Source organism: Brassica napus, chromosome C9 (assembly GCF_020379485.1).
Source record: "Brassica napus cultivar Da-Ae chromosome C9, Da-Ae, whole genome shotgun sequence".
NCBI classification, from domain to species: Eukaryota; Viridiplantae; Streptophyta; class Magnoliopsida; order Brassicales; family Brassicaceae; genus Brassica; species Brassica napus.
The window spans coordinates 9,809,846-9,824,067 of record NC_063452.1 but is presented as its reverse complement, the minus strand read 5'-3'; the positions used below and the strand labels follow the sequence as shown (position 1 = coordinate 9,824,067).

Sequence of the window (14,222 nt, the reverse complement as noted above, 5' to 3'; positions counted from 1 at the left end):
AATGATCTTGATGATGCTTTCTCATATATTGTGTCAAGTGAAATAAATGAAGAAATCGATGATCCAGAACCAAAATCTGTCTATGAATGTCAAAAGAGACATGATTGGGAACAATAGAAAAATACAATACAAGCTGAACTTGATTCGCTTAATAAACGAGAAGTATTTGGATCTATTGTGCTCACATCTGCAGATGTGAGACCAGTTGGGTACAAATGGGTTTTCGTTCGAAAGCGAAATGAGAAAAATGAGGTTACGAGATACAAAGCTCGTCTAGTGGCTCAAGGTTTTTCTCAAATACCTAGAATCGATGCAATCACGTTTAGATTCCTGATGAGTCTAGCAGCTGATAAAAATCTAGAGATGCGTCTGATGGATGTTGTTACAGCTTATCTATATGGATCATTAGATACTGATATCTACATAAAAGTTCCTGATGGATTTAAAATGCCAGAAGCATTAAGTTCCAAACCTAAAGAGTTATGTGCAATAAAATTGCAAAGATCACTATATGGGTTAAAGCAATCTGGACATATGTGGTATAATCGTCTCAATGATCTTTTAACAAAAGAAGGATATGTGAATGATCCTATATGCCCATGTGTTTTCATCAAGAAAACAATATCCGGATTTGTAATAATCGCGGTATATGTTGATGATCTTAACATTATCAGAACTCAAAAGGAAATATAAAAGGCATTAGACTATCTCAAAGGAGAATTTGAGATGAAAGATCTTGGACAAACACAATATTGCCTTGGCCTACAAATAAAACGTTCACAAAATGGTATATTTGTGCATCAATCCACATACACTAAAAGTGTTGAAACGATTTAACATGGATAAATCAACTCCTCTTAGCACTCCGATGGTCGTTAGGTCACTTAATATTGAAAGTGATCCATTTCGACCACCTGAGGAGAAAGAAGAGATACTTGGTCCGGAAGTACGATATCTAAGCGCAATTGGAGCGCTGATGTACCTTGCAAATTGTACACAGCCTGATATATCATTTGATGTGAATCTTTTGGCAAGATTCAGCTCATCTCCAACTCGAAGACATTGGAATGGGATTAAATATGTTTTTCGTTACCTCCAAGGGACCATTGATTTAGGCTTGTTTTATCTTAAAAGTTCAAAAGGTCAAATGGTTGGTTTTGCAGATGCAGGATATCTTTCAGATCCACACAAAGCTTGATCACAAACAGGATACGTTTTCACGATCGGAGGCACTGCTATATCTTGGCGTTCTCAGAAACAAACGCTCGTGGCTACTTCTTTAAATCATGCTGAGATCATTGCACTCCATGAAGCAAGTAGAGAATGTGTATGGCTAAGATCAATAAGCCGACACATCTGTTCAAGCAGCGGGATTGACGAAAATACAGAGGCAACTATTCTATATGAAGATAATGCAGCATGTGTTGCTCAAACAAAGGACATATATATCAAAAGCGATAGAACGAAGCATATTCATCCGAAGTTCTTCTCATACACTCAAGAGCTCGTGAAGAAGAAAAAGAATGAAGTAAAATATGTCCAATCATGCGACAATGCAGCTGACCTCTTCACAAAATCACTCCCTACCTCGGTATTCAGAAAACACGTCCATAACATTGGAATGCGTCATCAGAAGGATCTATAACTGCTTATTCGAGGGGGAGCTTACATGGTTGTACTCTTTTTACCTTACTATGGTTTTTTCTATTGGGTTTTACGAGAAAAGTTTTTAACGAGACAACAAAGACATTAAGCGAGAGTGGATAGTGACACCGGTCCCAAGGAAGAGTGTTATGAAAGTCAAAAAGAGAAACGCCGAAAATGTTGAAATATAAAAGATGTGGGGCCGCTGCATTATTTGCACAGTGAATTTTTTTTCTATATAAACGAACGAAGTTCGACAATTATAATAGACATCTCATCAATAGAAAATTATTCTCTCTTTATATCTCCTTCCCTCTTTTTATGTTATATTTTTTGTATCCCGAATTTCTCAGGTATAATTCTTGTGATACAACAAACCCGGTTCTTTTCATAACACGTGTACACTATTAAACTCAAATGGAACGCAGTTGGTCGAGACGTCGTAAGCAGTGTCGGTGTGTGTCCTCTGCGTACGAAAAGAGGGCACGAGCTGATTGAACATTCAAAAGGTCAAGCTACTTTTTGCATTTTTTTTAGCGTCATCCAAATCTTATCACAATATTTTAATAAGTCTCTTCTTGTTTTTGTTCGGTCCAATAATAATATTTCTCATCACAATGTTTTAATTCTTTTGTAAGTATGCATTCAGATTGAACCATACATAACACATAAATTATATTAAACATAGTAAATAAAACTAAACTTATTAAATAATGGGCTCTCCTAGAAGAAACTACCTTGTGATGTTTCCAGATGCCTCACAGATATAGACTCATGTTTTAAGATCCATTTGCATACCCAGAAAAAAAAATTAATCTGTGGACTGTACTTCCCATTAGAGATTAGTCTAGACCATTCCATAGGTTCAGAATACTTTCAGGTTAATAAAAAAATAAGCTTTTCAAATTGAACTTAAAACTTTTGGTCAAATAGAATACCTTTTTTTACTTTTTGACATTTCTTTCTAATATATCAATTATTCATAAATACCAGTTTTGAAATATATTGATATCCTCCGAAAATTCTCATCATTTCCACTTAACAAAAAATACTATTATCATCAGTATCACTAATCAACATAAGCAACCAAAATTAAATTCTATATGCATTTTAATTCAACTTTTACATTTTTTTTCCGTTTCATATACATAAAATTCGTTTATATTTACTCTTTAATTTCAGTTCAAAAATTCTTAACTTTTAATAATACTTTTGTTTCTTAATTTGTAAATGTAGCTAATGAGAGTAGACTCATGAAGACTTCACGTGAAGTCTGTTTTCATAAAGAAATTTGAATATGATCTGTTTATGTTTATTTATGTTGTTTATGTATTTTTTTGCTATATTGAATTTGTTTCGTGAAAATAAAATGTTGTTTTAAACTTATGAACTTAAAATTTTGTTATATTAAATATATAAGTTTTATTTTGAAAATTATTATGTTTAATATTGTGATATAATTTTGTATGTTATAGTTATAACTTTTTCTATAGTTTGCATATTAACATTATTTAAAGCTTAATACAATTTAGAGATCTTAATTTATTTTATTTTTTTGATGATCGTGGTAGAAAAGCATATAAAATTTATGTTTAATAGTAGTTTACAAAGTTACATATTATAATAATAAAAACATAAAAGTCATATTAATATTGTTTCAAAAAAAAAATCAAATAATTTATGAAAAATGTTACTGAAATCTGCTGGTGAAGTGTGTTGATGAAGTCTACTGATAAAATCTGTCGCATCACATTTAGATATGTAAATTTTGGAAATCTGAAAAAAAAATCTTTATATCCGAAAATATCAAAATAGCTTCAAATCTGAAAATATAATTCGAAAATAAAATTTTTATAACTAATATATGAAATAAAAAATTTCCTATGATAGTTTTTTTTAATTTATTTTCACAAAATGATTCAAAGAGGAAAATGGCCAAATTAAATTTTATTAAAGGGTAAAAATACATTTACATATCCATAGGATTAACTAATATAGATTTAAAATTAAGGGATGGAGTTTAGAGGATAGGATTTTTAATTGTTTTAAAAAAAATTAAAAATTTCAAAATAAAAGAAGCTGTTTTTGATTATTTTTTTAGTGTTATTTTAGTGACAAAAACTAAAAAATGACTATTTGAGAGAATTGTCCTATATAAAACACGTATATCCACATTGAGTTTGAATATATATGTTTACATGGACACACAACAGATAAAAAAATATAAAACTAAAGATACATATTTTATCTTTTAAAAGAAAAAGTTCAAATCATTTCGTGATTCAAGTTTTATATAAAATAATAAGATAATCACACTGAGATGAATCTATAGCTTTATTATGATTGAACACATAAAAACATACAATATTAGTGAAAAATGAAATCTTACTAATTTTGGTAGTCCATATAGTAAAATTATGGGTGAAATCTCCTAATAAAATCTGATATATTGTTTCAATTATGAGAAACATGCATATTTAAAACATTAAAATTGTTTCAAAACAGAGAAAAACTTTGAAACTAGAAGTTTTAACTAAAAAAAAAACAATTGCATTAAGGTGGATGATAGTTTTATTTGAATCTAACATAACAAACACAAAAATGCACATCTAGAATATATCGATCTACCTATCAGATGGAAGATAAAAATCATGGAGTGAAAAATCTACAAAATAAAATAAAATTGTAAAAACGATAAGAGAATAAACAAAAAATGATCTAAAGTTTGATGTCTTCAAATTCAAAGAGTTTATGGAGGTCAGAGAGTTTTAAAGACATAAAATTAGAGTTTTGTATATAGTTTGAGAGAGGGAGAAATGTGAAAAAAAAAATTATTATTATAAAAAACAAAATATCAAAAAATTCGCATGAGTCTTCCACACCATGAGTTTTATGTAAAATCTGGTTTGCTTAAAGTTTTATTGTTAACTTTTTTTATATTCAAATTAAAGAAAAAAGATTACGACTGAGCAAATAATTTTTGGTTTGGTATACTTCTATATAAAATCTACTAAGCAGAAAAATATGATTTAAAATCTATATTTTCATCTATTTTATAACTATTTGCATTTATGTTGTCCTGAAAACTTCATTGTTTCATACAAATTTCTTTAGGTTATAATCATAAACTTATATTTATGTTTTTTGTTTGATTATGAGGAGTTAGCTTCAATAGCCATTTAAGTTACTTTGCATTTGATCAAATATAAGATATATAATTGCATTCAAAATTAAAATATGAATTATTTTTAGTAAATATTCTTTAAAAAGTCTTACTATTTTAGCAAAGGGACAAAACTCATGACTATTTTTGACTAAAAATTCATGATTATTATTATATATATATATACATGCTAACCCATGATAATTATTAAATATATATATATATATATATATGCTACAGTAATCAAAATTTCATTATCAAAATTCCTATATACTAAATATTAGATGATTGAGAAAATGATTTAAAGATAAATTACATTAGGCTATATTCAACAGTAAGGTAATACACTATTTTGGATTAGACATTAGTTTTTTGAGTTTTGGTATAAAATCAAACGATTACATCACGGGTTGCAGTTGCACATGAAGACAAAGTGCAATGGATGGTAGAGTATCCCCGCCGCAATTTCTTATACAGTAGTATATAGCACGTTAGAAAATCTATTAAATTGACATAATTTCTCTTTTATTTTTGACATTGTGAAAAATAAAATAAAAAGCGAATTAATGGCATTTACCCAATAAAACATCGATGTAATTACAATTTTACATAAGAAAAACACTGTTTTTGGTGTGTGTGTTCTTTCTAAGGAAATTGGTTCGTATGTCAGTTAAAAAATCGTAATATGTTACAGTTTACTCTTTTAAAATGTGCTGAATCGTATAAATTCATATTTTAGCATCATTTTTGAACCAGCATCTAAACTAAATAACACTTAATTTTACATATTTTTGGGAACATTTGTAATATAGTTTTTTAAACTAAGTTTTAACATTTGTAATATGTTAAAGATTCCAAAATCAATTCTATTTTTATATATTATATAAGAATAAATATATTATCACCAATGTCAACCAGATGATTACGTTTTAACTACTACAAACTACCTAAATTGGAAGTTTTAGTGGTATGCTTTAAGTTCAAGTCTAGATCATTTTAATCGAATAATATAAAAACAAAATCAGGTTTAAAATAGAAAGAGTAATCATAGAAAAACACAAAAAAAAAATGGAAAATTGCCAAAAAATACCATTTTCAAAATACCACTTTTTATATTTACACTAATCACTTTTATCTTCATCTTTAACGAAGAATAAAAGACATTTATAACCTTTTGATTACTTTTGACAAAAAAAAAATAAGGTTAACTAATCTAAACTTAAAACATCAACTTTAAACCCTAAACCATGAAACATCAATTCTAAGCTCTAAACCCCGAAACATCAACTCTAAACCCTAAAACTTCAGATCTAAACCCTAAAACATCAACTCTAAACCCTAAACTTAAACCCTAAACCCTAAATCTAAACTTAAAACATCAACTTTAAACCCTAAATCATCAACTCTAAACCGTAAACCATGAAACATCAACTCTAAACCCTAAACCCCGAAACATCAACTCTAAACCCTAAACCCTAAACCTTCAAATCAAAACCCTAAAACATCAACTATAAACCCTAAATGTAAACCCTAAATCCTAAACCTTATATTTTTTTGATATTCGAACCTAAACCCTAAAATCCTAAACCTTCAAATCTAAACCCTAAAACATCAACTCTAAACCATAAACGTAAACCCTAAACCCAAAATCTTCAAATCTAAACCCTAAAACATCAACTCTAGGGTTTTAGGGTTTAGAGTTTAGGGTTTAGGGTTTAGGGTTTAGAGTTGAAGATTTAGGGTCTAGGGTTTAGAGTTGATGTTTTAGGGTTTAGGGTTAATTTTTTAGGGTTTAGGGTTTAGTTACTTTTTAGGGTTTAGTGTTGATAGTTTAGGGTTTAGTGTTGATGGTTTAGGGTTTAGAGTTGAAGTTTAGGGTTTAGGGTTTAGAATTGATGTTTTAGGGTTTAGAGTTGAGGGTTTAGGGTTTATGGTTTAGAGTTGATGTTTCGGGGTTTAGGATTTAGAGTTGATGTTTCAGGGTTTAAGGTTTATTTCAAAAAAAAATATGGTTAGGATTGATGGTTTAGGGTTTAGGGTTTGTATTTCAAAAAAAAATGTTTAGGATTGATGGTTTAGAGTTTAAAGTTGAGTTTTAGGATTTATGATTTGAATTTCGAAATAGTATAATTTAGTAAAAAAATTATTTTTTTATTTTTTAAAATATTTATTTATTTAAATATTTATTTATTATATATATAAAAAATATGAACATAAGAGTCTTTTGCCATTTCATGAAGAAAATATTTTTGAAAATGTCTATTTAGTGATGGTAAAAATAAAAAGTGGTAGTTTGAAAGTGGTAAACTCTTAATTTTCCGCCGAGAATATGAAATCTGAGTAGATGCTGACTCAAAGGTTGGTCAAAACGCAGCAAATGGAGATAATCATACACGTCATTCTGACTTGTTTTTCTCCTCCAACTTGTTAATATATCTTTAATATTCCTAAATTATCACAAAACAGAATAACACAGCTGTTCTTGACTCTCGATTTTTATTTTTATTTTATTTTGCTTCTAAGGACTAATTTATTTCATTATTTCCCAATTCAGGACTCTTAAATTTTGTAGATTTTGCTTAGATATTTTTATTATTAGAATGTTCTCTTTCCTTTAACATTTCTTCATTTTTAAGATTATCTTGTATGGTATCTTTTGGTAGAATGAAGTGTGTTAGTCATCACATCACCCGGGAAAACGGTTTATTCATATCCGCACTATGAAACCAGAGAAAATACATACCCAAACAATATTAACGTGCCAAAACATTTTTTAAACTAAATAAGAATTTGAATTGCATATCTAAACTCATAATAAATAGCTAAAACATGCCTATAGCCGGTTATGTGATGATTTGGACTATTTTTAATTTTTTTTTTGTAGTTTAGTCCATATAATTCTATTTTTTGTTAATATACCTTAAATAACTTAAATAATCAAATTTATCGTATTTATAATTTTAATTTGAAAAGTACAATTTTATTTTTTTTACCAGATTTTAATTAAATTTAATTATTTATCAGAAATTTAGATAGTTATCATATACAATATATTAATTAATTTAGTTATCAAAGTATGTTATTTACCTTATTAAAACATGAAAATTAATTATACATAATCTTACTCATATGTAATATTTACAAGAAATATCACTCAATTTATATTTATATAAAATTCTCTTTACAAATATAGTCATTCAAATTTTAATCAACATAACTAAAAATACTCTTTAGAAATTTGATTTTACAGTAGAGATCTTTAATAATATTACCCTTACTTAATAAAAAGAAAAGAATGGCTAGTTAACCAAAAATAGTTTCGAACGCAGCATCTCAAGAAAACAAATATCGCACAAAATCATTAGATCATATTACATTATTTTTATTTTGCTACAAAACTAGTATGTAATATTAATAATACACAAAAATTTACAAAACTATTTCCCGATTAATTCTCATATAATTACCAAATAATTGATTCGGCGCTAGGTTAGGGTCAAACGCACACATTATGCGTAGTGTGATTAACATTGGTTTTGATAACTACAAACAAAAATTACAAATTTTTAATTTTATTTATATTATATATATCACGCATGCACATAATAAGATTTGCAACTAAAATAACCTAAGAAAATATAAAAAATATTTTATAAACTTTAAGAACTAGTGAGATTAAATCAAGCTTTAAATTATGATACTGTTTTTATGTTGTTTTCTATTTATTTAATTTTTTTGTATCAAATATTTCAATATGAAATAATAATAAAAATAATATATTTATATTATTAAATCTATTTTATTTGATAAAAAATATTTCTATTTTATATATCACCATATATTATAATTTATTTCCAGTTTTGAAATTATAAATAAGGTCAATTTGATGATTTTAATTATTTGTGGCACTTTACAAACAAAGAAAATGATAAAAACTTAAAGATAATTATTTATAAAAATAAATCAATATATTTAAAAATGGACTGACACGTGTTAGTTATGAGAAATGTTTTAGCTATTTATTATGAGTTTAAGTATGCAATTCAAATTCCTATTTAGTTTAGGAATGTTTTGGCACGTTAAAATTGTTTGGGTATGTATTTTCTCTGACTTCATAGTGCGTGCACGAATAAGCCGTTTTTTCGTCATCACCTTGTGTTAGTTCATCACCACCATACGTTAAAAAAAAGTTCATCACCCCCATATGTTAACCATTCTATATAAGGGTAATATAAAATAAATTAAACGAGAACAAATCAATCCAATTTATCTAGATTTATCTTTAACTAAGTAAAAGTTCAATATAACTATGTACAAGCTCGTATTTTTTTTGAAATTAATGACCGATATCATTTTGAAAATATATATTTTCAAGTAATAACGGAAATAGTAAATGATAAATAGAAGAATCCGCGTCAAGAGATAAGTTTAACAAAATAGTAAATAAGATAGTTCAAGAGAAGAAACTCACACTTCCGAGCGTGTCGAACACGAACTTTGCTTTAAATTGTTATTCTCATTGTTATATGAGGTACACGTGCTGATTTGAGCGCGTGATTTAGGTGAAACAAAGATTCGGAGAAGTATGACATCTCTTTTGAACATTAATTTCAGTTTGAGGACACAACGAAGTTAAGTTTGTGATCTAAGGACTTGAACTGTCTCCAAATCTGCAGGAAGGACTTTTTGATTGGATCAATATAAATACCTTCTTCTTCTCTTCCATCTTCATCACAATTTTCACAATACCTCGTTATCTCTTTTTTTTTTTCTTTAATTGCGTATCAAATTCCTAGCATCATGACTGTTCTTGTTGAACATTTCACCTCCGGTAACGCTTCATTTTTTTTCTTCTGAAATAGTAGAGACTAGTTAAAAAAATCATTATCTATGTCCTATGGCTAGCTTATTAGTTTTGAACAATGATGGTAAGATACATAAACATACAAAAAAACTCGTGTTTTCAACGTTCTGTATTTTTAGTTATCCGTTCATGCCAAAATTATAGTGACAATAACATATTGCGTCTCAGATTTTTGCCAAGATCATAAATTAGTTGTTTAATAAGTTTTTTTTCACAATATTGGATATCTTTTGAGAGTTCTAGATATAATAGATATATAATCAAATTGTTGCAGGGTAGATTAAGATCAGTTACACACAAAAATAGAAGACACGTTTTTTTTTATTTTTAATTTTGTGGTGATTATTATAGATTCAAGAATCGAGGAAAAGAAAATGAAAGATGAGAGGGATGATGAAGTATTGTGGGATGGAGGTTTAGTGGTTTCAAAATCCAAAGAAGCTGATGGATTTGATGCTCCTGATATCAATTTCTTGGGGCACTCATTTAGGTTTGTTTGTTATCTTTATTTTCTGAGATATCATAATTAATGTGATATAAAATGGACATAAATGTTGCATTTCCTCAAAATCAGTTACACTCTTTTTTCTCTATCTAGGGATTATGAGAATGGTGCAAGCGAGAGACAGAAAGGTGTTGAGGAATTCTACAGGATGCAACACATTCACCAGACTTATGACTTTGTAAGCCAAAAAAAATCTTATTTTTTTACAACATCACAAGGATTATTATATTTAAGTATTTTTTTTTTATTATTATATTTAAGTATTTAGTATTAGCTAAACTTGTAATTTTTGGAAATATTGGACAGGTGAAAGAAATGAGAAAAGAGTATGGAAAACTGAACAAAATGGATATGAGTATATGGGAATGTTGTGAACTATTGAACAACGTGGTCGATGACAGTGATCCCGATCTGGACGAGCCTCAAATTCAACACCTTCTCCAAACCGCTGAAGCCATTAGGACGGATTATCCTAAAGAAGACTGGCTCCATCTCACTGCTCTAATCCATGGTACATGTCTTGTTCTGCTTTATCATAATGATATAATTTATCATAATTATTTATATGCACATTTTTGAAAATCTACCTTTACATGTATAATATAATAGTTATTCACAAAATTGATGATTCGAACTGCAACTACCCAATGATACTAGTAATATGAATTAGATAAACTTTCACCTTACCCACGTAATAAATGTTGAATATGAAAAAGGTCAACAATTTCGACGATTTTTTGTTTGTGTCTGTTGCCTTCTTTATGGAATAAAACGTGTTATGATATAAGCTGTAAGTCTATTTTGGAATAAAACGTGTTATGATATAAGCTGAAAGTCTAATTTGTTTTGGTTGTATTCATATTGAGCATAAACATTTAAACGTTTACAGGAAAAATAACTTTTTTAATATACTCTGGCTTAGATTACATGCACAAGATAACTTTTATTATCTTGGGTCAGTATTGGATTTTGAATTACTACGGTTTTTATACAGATCTTGGAAAGGTTCTGCTTTTGCCAGAATTCGGTGGTCTTCCCCAGTGGGCTGTCGTTGGTATGTCTTAAACATGAATTATCATATTACAAACTTTTATTGGGCTATTTTTTTTTTTGATAACAATGTTAATGTCATTACTTGAATGATGAGTTGGATATACGATTAACTTGATCCTATTCTGCCATTTTATTGGGCTATAGGCTAGTCTAGAATTATTTTCAATTCATTTTGTAAAATAGCAACAAATTTGTACATCATTTTAAAACTTCCACTGGGTTACAGGCGATACATTTCCAGTTGGATGCGCCTTTGACTCGGCCAATATCCACCACAAGGTACAGAATAAAATTACATTGTCTATTTATAGTTTATTTCGGATTTTGTGAAAGAAAAGTTCGAAAAGTTTGTTTCTAAATTCTAACGTACACGAAGAATAAGTTGCAGTCTTATTTAACATATTTCCACTATTATATTGCAGTATTTCAAAGAAAATCCTGATAATAGCAACCCAAAATACAACACCAAAAATGGAGTTTACAGTGAAGGATGTGGATTGGACAATGTTCTTATGTCATGGGGTCACGACGACTACATGTATTTGGTAACTACATTATTTTTATATTCTTCTTATTTGCTATAAGTGAACCTGATTAAAAATTCCAAAAACTTACAATTTGATTGATTTGATAATTTAAAATAGGTGGCTAAGGAGAATGGCACAACTCTTCCTCACGCTGGTCTCTTCATTATTCGATACCATTCCTTTTATCGTACGTATTTAAATGTCAATCTTATATGGTCTCCACTCAGTAAATCAAGTATAGATATCAGCTGCTTTTTTCTAACATTCAAATAATCACGCAGCATTGCACAAGGCGGGGACCTACACACACTTGATGAGCGAAGAAGACAGGGAAGATCTCAAGTGGCTCCTTGTTTTCAAGTAGGAATATTTAAATATTTTTGATGTTATATCACGAATCTATAGTCTGTTTTTGTTATTCTAACTATTAAAATAAAACTGCAGTAAGTATGACCTATACAGTAAGAGCAAAGTTCAGGTAGACGTCGAACAAGTGAAGCCTTACTACATTTCACTTATCAACAAGGTAAAAAACACAATATATATCAGTAGAATGTGTATTAGTGTAAATATATATATTATGCAATTTACTTATTCCTCTCAGTTTTACTATGAATATAATGTCTATATATATGTTTTTTTTTGTATTTGCAGTATTTTCCGGCAAAACTAAAATGGTGAACAATAAAAACTGGGAGAGCACTTATTACATTTTACTTGGAGGATGAGATCGAAGATGGATGAGTTTCTGTTGTATAAATCGAAAGATTAATCTTATCTAATAAAAAGTTATGATGTTCATTCTTGTTTTTCCTGTCGATCATTTTAAGAATCATGTTGTATGCAATAGCTTTTTATCAAAAAATAAAATTCAAATGATATTTCGCCATCAACCACAAAAATACGTACAGTTGCAGACTACAATAAGATACTAATATACTCCTCCATATTCAAACATCTTTTAATTATAGTTGAAAGTAAATAATAGCCGGTTTTATTCACAAATTTTTGGACCATGTGAATTGGTAAGGCATATTGTTTAAAGTTTCCACTGAAAGCTAAGGGTTATCCCTCTGTCACTTCACAATATCACTGCAAGACAACACAATCCATTGACAATTGGTTTGATATGTCTAATTGTTGTGTAAAACTTTGTTATGCTTTTGGTTTAACATATATACAAATTTAGAAAGTTTGAGAGGATTAGAAGACTGTTTTTGATTAAAATAAATTATTTATGATAAGAAAAAGAAAGGGAACATAAGTGAGAACTGACACATTCTTTTATATCCATTATGCACTACACAAGTACCATTGAAAGCATGAAAGAAACAAAAACAGGTTTATTATTTTCTCAATTCGAATTGGACAAAAGAGTGAAGTACAAATACAAGAGTGTAATGAAATGGAAGCAAACACTTTTCAATGGGCTTTGTCCATGAGTTGTATAGGTGAAAGTATGTTGGCCTTGCTAGTCTCGACAATGCAACCATTCATGACCATTTCCTCGAGCATCAAATGAGCTTTCTCCAGATGGAACATTATGTCAAGCTCACACTGTATGCATGAAATGTCCACATACAACAAGATCACAAAGAGGAGACACAAAACCAGACAAAGTTGATTCACTACTAAACTTACCACATTTCCAAAATGCTTGTCCATAGTCTCAACCAAAAGATGTATGAACTCTAGAATGGCCAGCTCGTTCTAGGACAAGACAAGCAAACAAACTCATTTGCATTTGATGTTTTTTTTTTTTTGCAGGTGGCAAAACAAAGAGAGAGGTAGGTAAGGTAATAACTTACTTCATCGTCATCAACACCAACCATGAAAAACAGAGATGCGTAACGTCTGTAGACGATCTTGTAGTTACGATGCTCCACAAATGAACACTGTTTATTACATAACCAAAGCAACAACATATGTTAGGATGATCTAGAAGATATGTCTAACAAGCATGAAACATCTCAAACCAAAATTAGTTTGATTCCAATTGGTGATTTATGGAGACGAGAATAGAATCAAAATAACGATCGAAACTGGAAGAGAAAGAGGCGGGTAGGGCCGTAGGGGGCGGTTAACCTGCTGGTCGTTGCGAGCGAGGCATTTACGAACGATCTCGCCTTCGAGAGCTCGGCGTTGCTCGAGAGTGAGCCATTCGTAGTGCTGAGCGAGACGAGTCTGGCCTTGCTTGTTCACCATTATTATGAACCTTATTGCCATCTTCCAAGCCCTTGTGCGTTTTTCAGATCTTTCGATTTCTACTTCTTCTTGGGGGATTGGGATACACAAGTCAGCACTTTTATTGTTTTTTAGGTAGGAGAAATAAAATTAGCAGAGTAAAGTAGTAAACTAAAAAATGGAGGACAAAATTCGAAAACAGTTTATGCATCGGCCCACATACAAGCATGCTTAGCTAAAGCTGAGCGTAGCCCACTAATAATAAAACCCACGATCTCAAAA

General features: G+C 29.4%; 2 protein-coding genes across 2 annotated transcripts; one reads left to right on the top strand and one right to left on the bottom strand.

Annotated features, from left to right (window-relative positions):
• The first annotated feature begins 9,420 nt into the window (after positions 1–9,420).
• On the top strand, positions 9,421–12,649 carry LOC106445381 (inositol oxygenase 2). The gene is made up of 11 exons (XM_013886924.3): positions 9,421–9,638; positions 10,023–10,161; positions 10,270–10,354; positions 10,483–10,687; positions 11,171–11,230; positions 11,456–11,508; positions 11,652–11,774; positions 11,874–11,943; positions 12,038–12,116; positions 12,201–12,282; positions 12,411–12,649. Exons 1-11 carry the CDS (start codon positions 9,608–9,610, stop codon positions 12,435–12,437), a joined length of 954 nt encoding a protein of 317 aa, XP_013742378.1. The 5' UTR covers positions 9,421–9,607; the 3' UTR covers positions 12,438–12,649.
• A 368-nt stretch (positions 12,650–13,017) lies between these two features.
• On the bottom strand, positions 13,018–14,101 carry LOC106449232 (AP-4 complex subunit sigma-like). Its single transcript, XM_013891023.2, has 4 exons — positions 13,842–14,101; positions 13,565–13,651; positions 13,398–13,466; positions 13,018–13,313 (listed from the first exon to the last, which is right to left on the bottom strand). The coding sequence occupies exons 1-4, from the start codon at positions 13,980–13,982 to the stop codon at positions 13,179–13,181; spliced, it is 432 nt and encodes a 143-aa protein (XP_013746477.1). The 5' UTR covers positions 13,983–14,101; the 3' UTR covers positions 13,018–13,178.
• Between the last annotated feature and the right edge of the window lie 121 nt (positions 14,102–14,222).

Excerpts from the sequence above, each read along its gene's own strand:
- LOC106445381 (XM_013886924.3), top strand. The coding sequence starts at position 9,608 with ATGACTGTTCTTGTTGAACATTTCACCTCCG. Across the intron at positions 10,688-11,170 it reads TCTCACTGCTCTAATCCATG|ATCTTGGAAAGGTTCTGCTT; the intron begins GTACATGTCTTG and ends GTTTTTATACAG. Across the intron at positions 11,509-11,651 it reads CGGCCAATATCCACCACAAG|TATTTCAAAGAAAATCCTGA; the intron begins GTACAGAATAAA and ends ATTATATTGCAG.
- LOC106449232 (XM_013891023.2), bottom strand. The coding sequence starts at position 13,982 with ATGGCAATAAGGTTCATAATAATGGTGAACAAGCAAGGCCAGACTCGT. Across the intron at positions 13,467-13,564 it reads TTGGTGTTGATGACGATGAA|AACGAGCTGGCCATTCTAGA; the intron begins GTAAGTTATTAC and ends GTCTTGTCCTAG. Across the intron at positions 13,314-13,397 it reads ACAAGCATTTTGGAAATGTG|TGTGAGCTTGACATAATGTT; the intron begins GTAAGTTTAGTA and ends TCATGCATACAG.